The 6,065-nt window shown below is 55.1% G+C and overlaps 1 protein-coding gene across 1 annotated transcript; it reads left to right on the forward strand.

The window, feature by feature from the left end:
• Nucleotides 1-780: 780 nt before the first annotated feature.
• On the forward strand, nucleotides 781-3,211 carry KLHDC7A (kelch domain containing 7A; the record flags this gene model as incomplete). The annotated part of the gene is made up of 1 exon (XM_082009218.1): nucleotides 781-3,211. Exon 1 carries the CDS (start codon nucleotides 818-820, stop codon nucleotides 3,209-3,211), a length of 2,394 nt encoding a protein of 797 aa, XP_081865344.1. The 5' UTR covers nucleotides 781-817.
• Nucleotides 3,212-6,065: the final 2,854 nt, after the last annotated feature.

Raw genomic sequence — 6,065 nt, forward strand, 5'->3', positions numbered from 1 at the left:
CATCCTCCGTGCCTCAGTTTCCCCACAGCAACTCCAGTCCCTGCAGACAGCCCACACGCAGCAGCACACCACTTCGAAATGATGACTCGCACCTCTCCCATCTCTTCCCATCCCAAATTTCTTCCTGGTCCCAATGCTTTTGTTCACTTTCCTTAGTTCACCCCTCTCCCTGTGCACATGGATGCAGGTCTCCAAACGCGGCCACCAGCTGCAGTTTCACTCCTACCTTTATTTGCTCTTTGGCGTCCAGTTTTCCCCCTCCCAAAGGCTCTTTCTCCACTGGCTCTTAATTCCCTGGACTTCCAAGCTGGCCTCAAAGAGATCCCTTCGTTAGCCAGTGTGCTGCAAATGAAGGCTACCGAATTAGTCACCCGCCTCTGCCACGGAGCAGCTGCTCGGCGTCGGACCAAAGGTCTGCCCGACACCAAGGCTGCTTCTCCCTCCCTTCCCCGTGCCTGCACCCAGATGAACCAACCTATTTTCCCCTTCCATTGCATGATCCCTTTTAAACAGCAAAAGAAACGGGGAGGCAGCACCATCGGGCTGCTTGGAGGAGATACTTTTCCTCCCTTTGTGCTTCTTTCTGCTTTTCTCTGAGCCTCTCTGTTTACCAGGCTAATAAAGCCGGCTCTGTGCTGCCAGCTCTGGGCTGCACCTTTTCCCCAGAGCCCAGCCCATCCCAAACATGCAAAGCTTGTCCGGAAGCCTCCTGCCAGCTTTGCCCGCTCAAAGTCACCTTGCCCCAAACCTTCAGCTCCACACTCTGGGCTTGCTCGACAATCATTAATCGGCTTCTCTGCATTCCCGGCATGGAAAAATGCCCCAGCGGGTAACCCTGCCCTGGCAGTCCGACATGCAGCTGGCCGGCAAGCTGGTCCTCTCCGCCACCGCTCTGCTCCTCCTGACTTTGGCATACAGGTTTTATAAGTCCCGCTCGCTTGCTGGGGGCAAAATCCCACTGGCTGACGTGGGAGGAGAGCAGAGGGATAACACTGCCCGGGATGGGGACGGGGATGGTGCGGCGAGTCTGCGACGGAGGAGAGTGTTTGGTGAGGAGGTGAGGAGGGATGGTGGGGATGGACAAGGGAATGGTCAAGCAAGCATCCCTGGGACACGGCGCATACCTCTCTGGGAGGATCAAAGTCTGCCAAGGGGTGAGGAGGAGGAGGAGGAAGGAAAAGAGATGGTTTCTGAACTGGGTCTGACTTGCAGGATAGAGGGGATGGCCAGGAGGGAAAGTGATCTTGGAAGTCAGTTGGGAAGCAAGCTGGGAAGTAAGCCCGGAATTGAGTCGGGAAGCGAGCTGGCAAGCAAGCCAGGAAGCGAGCCGGGAAGTGTGCTAGGAAGTGAGCTGGGAAATAAGTTGGCAAGCAAGCCAGGAAGCGAGCTGAGCTCTTATGACCCTGGGGACATGGCTGAAACACTGAGCAGCCATGGGGAGGAAGGCACCCTTGCCCCAGGCACCGGGCTTTCTACCGGGATTGCTACTGCCCAGATGGTGGGTGACAGATGCGCCCAAAGCACGGAGCAGGATTTGGCCAGTGGAGGCATGAGACAGAAGACTGAGGGGTGTGGGGGGACAATCCAGACCCACAGCGTCACCTCAGACTTGGGGCTAACGATGACGGCGAGCAACGTGGGGTCAGATGCCTCCTACTCTTTCTCCTCGGTCACCAAGATCCAGGTGGAGAACTACATCACCAAGCCGCGGGCAAAAGATGGGGCTGGTCAGCCGGTCCCCAGCCTCAAAGGCAAAGTCTACGACTACTACATCCAGTCCATCTCCCAGTCGGTGTCAAAGAGGAGGTCTCTCCCCTACATCCCTCTGGGAACATCCTGGCACTGCAACTCGGAGCAGGTCAATGAAGTGCTACAGAGCTTTGCAACTCAGGAGCCAGACCCCACTTTGGCAACACAGGATCCCACCACCTCCTCCATAGTCCCACCACCTATGGGGAGCTTGGAGATCTCACCTGAGCCACCATCTCCTTGCCACAAGGACAGCATCCTCCAGATTGCTGACAGCCCCCACCTCCAGCTGCCCATAGAGCGTTTTGGGGTCACGGCACCAGCTGGCATGCCACCTGCAGAACCCCAGCCAGGGCTGGTGGCCAATGCTGACCTCTTCCAAATGCCACCACGCACCCATCTGGACTTGGGGAACTGCTACGAGGTCCTCTGCACAGCCAAGGCGCAGAAGCTCGGACACCTCCAGGAGGCCGCCTACAAGGTGATGAGTGACAACTACCTGCAGGTGCTGAGGACATCCTCCATCTATGGCCGCCTCAATGCTGGTGAGCGAGAGCGCATCCTGCAGCAAAGGATGAAGGGGAAGATGTACGTGGCCGTGGCAGACATCAACGTGCAGGAGCCTGACCTCCATGCTAGCCGCCTCTGCTACTACGATGACAGAGGGGACTGCTGGCATCACCTCTGCCATGTACCACCAGAGGTGGTCTCCCAGGGGTGTGCCGTGTGCAGCATGTTCAACTACCTCTTTGTGGTGGCCGGCTGTAAGGGCACGGGCCGGATGCAGAGGCCCTCCAACCGTGTCTTCTGCTATGACCCCCTGACCAACATCTGGAGGGAGATCTGCCCCCTGAACCAAGCACGGCCGCACTGCAAGCTTGTGGCCTTGGACGGCCACCTCTACGCTATCGGCGGTGAGTGCCTCTACACGGTGGAGCGCTATGACCCCCGGCAGGACCGCTGGACCTTCACCGCACCTCTGCCCCACGATACCTTTGCTGTGGCCCACACGGCCACAGTGTGCGATGGGGAGATCTACGTGACGGGGGGCACCTTGCGCTACGTTCTGCTGTGTTACACTGCCCGCTCAGACAGCTGGAGGGTCAGCCCAGCTGGCGGCGGCAAGGACAGGACGGCCGAGTTGGTCAGTGCCAATGGCTTCATCTACCGCTTTGACCTCCACCGCAGCACAGGCATCAGCGTCTACCGCTGCAGTGCCAAGGCCAAACTGTGGTATAAGTGTGCTGCCTATGCCACACCCGACCCGTCCAGCTTCCAGTGTGCCGTCATGGGCAGCCTGGTCCACTGTGTTGGCCAGCACTTCCACATACGCTTCTTGGCCGACTACATCTCACCACGCTTTGGGACCAAGGATCTACAGCCCTTCCCATCACCCTGTGGCAGCCTCCTCCCAGCCGTCCTGGTGCTGCCAGAGGAAGGAATGGCACAAACGCAGGTTTGAGGGGTCCATGCTGGGGTCTCACGCTACAGTGGTGGTGGCTCAGACGTGACATGATGGGTGAAAGCTGGTAGAAGAATCCACGAGCCCACATTGGACCACGTAGCAGGGGGCCAACACGACCAGGGCAATGTTACCCATGCCTACTACAATCAAGCAGGCATCACACCAGTCTCCATAAGTAAGGAAGGAGACAAACTGCCCTTGGATGCTGCCAGTAAACCCAGCCTTGAAGCCACAAGGAAGAGCAAAGCAGGAGCTGGGTGGACTCGTTTGCTTAGAGATATTTAAACATAGGCGTGCTTGCTCAGATGCAAATAAACCACAGCTTATTGCAGGCTCCCAGTTGTGCACTGCCCAGTACGTAGCTGCTTTACACACCAGGTGTTTAATATTGACTTGGACACGTAACACACGGGGGATTTTAGGGTGGAAGAAGACAGCAAGGATCCCTAAGGAGGCATCACCCAAAAGGTCAGCCCCACTGGCATCAAGCCAACATTGAGCCTTCAGGTTTGACTGCCCACATCACCCCAGTGTTGGAGGCTGGGGGCCGGAGGGGGCACTGCTCCTACCAGTGCCTTGTTATCTGTTACCTTCTCTTCAGCACAGAATTTTTTGTGTATGTATATATATATATGCACGCGATGTGAATAGGCACCATAGATTTGTAGACAGCTGGTCTTAAATGAAATTAAAGTGAACATTTGGTAAAATTAACCACAGGCTACTGTTGCGCATCATTTCAAGCCATAGCCAAGCCTAATGGGAACAAAGAGGCCGATGCATGTTTTACATCGCTAATTACTGAACAAACAACGTCTCTGAGGAAGCAACCAAAAGCAAACCAGGGCGCTGGATGTGAGCAGCCAATCTTTCATCTCCTTTTCCCTCAGTTTCACCGACCTCACTCTGCCATCTCCGTGTCCTGCCAAAAGCCTACTTTGGGTAATTGCGTTTTCTTCCCCTCAAACAGCTTGTCATCCGTCATCTGTCAGCCCCAGACGGACAAAAACAGCTCCCAGACAGACAAAACCCTCCCGTACCTGCCTCCTTGGTGGCAGCAGGTCATGACCACAAAGTCATGGATGTGCTTGAAGCACCCGGAGGTAAGAGATGGTGCTGCAGTAGCCCATGGTATCACCATTTACGCCTTGCTGCTCATGGTGGTTTAGGAGAGCTTAGGTTAACGTTCTCTTAAAGTGCTCCCAAAAGTATTTATTACTTCTCTAGGTAACTGCCTGGAGGCCTCGCATTTCTGCCTTCAAGGGCTTCCTACGAAGGTCAGTGGCACCCACCCGTGTTAGGAGACCTTGGGAGGCTGCATTAATTAACCCTGCCTCTGATGTTTGCTTATTAGCCATAGCACATTGCTTCTGCTGGTAGAGGGTGGGTGATGCACCCTCCCCTTTGCTAAAATCTGCCATGGTCCAGCCTCTTCCACCTTCCTGGGGCCACCTCTTCCTACTCTAGGAGGACCACCCCACCGATGATGTGCCGGGGCTGCAGCATAGAGACATGCTGGGCTGTTTGGGCTGGTAGACCTTATGAGTCAAAAAACCTCATTATTATCGTTATCATTTAACTCCTTGTTACTTAGCTACCTCCCTAGCAAGCACTCAGAGCCACAAGCTCAACAAGATGGGCTCATGCACCCTGCAACACATTTCTACTTCTCCCTCAGCAAAACCCGGGTAAAATCCAGCTTCACCAGAGCAGCCCAGCCCCTTTGCAACCTGCAAAAGCCCCTTGTCCCCATCAGCATCCTGGCTTCGTGCCCTTCAGCATCCCTGCCACAGTAGGCTGGGCGCTGGGGAGAAGAGGACGTGCTGGCTGGGTGGGAGCTGGGCAGCTGGAGCCCTTCCAGGTGACAGCTTTTTATTTTCATCTCCAGAAAAGCTTTCCTGGGATCCTGCCCTTCTCGCGGTGCCTCTTTTCTTCCGCTTAATATTTCACCTTTCCTTTAACTCCTTGCTGCCAGGCTGCAACCTCAAAACCCAGCAGCTTTTCCTCATTCCCCAGCGTGACAGTGAGCAACGGATAACAACAACCGAGGGTGGGCTGCTCTCCCCCCGCTCCTGCACTCTCCAATATTAACACGATTCGCCTGGGGAGGCACTTTGGAGATTAAAAGCACTGGGGACATCCCGTGCCAGAGCACTGCACAGGAAGGACAACCAAGTTTGGAGCAAAAAGCACGCAGCGATCCCGTGGTTGATGGCAAAAAGACTTTTGGCTGGGGTTAAGGGAAAGAAAAGGGGAAAGGACAAATGCAAACTGATACTCAGACCTGGATGATTTTTTTTTTTTTTTTTTTTTGCTTCCACATACCGGGGCAGGGGAGGAGCCTTTGGAAGGCTGGCAGGTGCAGTGACAACAGCAGCGTCACCAGCCGACTCCTGCCACCACCACTGGATCCCAGCCGCTTCCAACATTGCTGGACAGCCACCTCTGTGTTTCTGCTGATGGGCAGCAGCTTCAAACCGTGGGCTTGCAGCTCCCAGGATAACCGTAAGACTATCAAGCAGTTTCGGTGCAGCTTGTGGCATTGGGATATTATTTATTTTCACCGATTGGATCAGCAAAGCTGCCACAATTTACAGGGAAAAGGGTTGGGAGGCACGCAGTGCATCCTAATAAAACTCCACAGCGTGCCCCATGGAGCTACAAACCACCTCGGGCAAGTTCAAGTAACGATAAATATCAAGAGGCCACAATAAGCTCAGCTGGGCTGGGGGTTTACCTGGAAGGTCCTGCTCTTGGAAACCTCTTCCCTTGCTGCAAGACCGGTCGCTGCAAGCCAGGACCTTCACTGGCTCAGGGCCTGCCAGGACTGCGTGCTGGAAGAGAAAACACA

Source organism: Phaethon aethereus (assembly GCF_964289735.1).
Source record: "Phaethon aethereus genome assembly, chromosome: 21".
Taxonomy (NCBI): Eukaryota; Metazoa; Chordata; class Aves; order Phaethontiformes; family Phaethontidae; genus Phaethon; species Phaethon aethereus.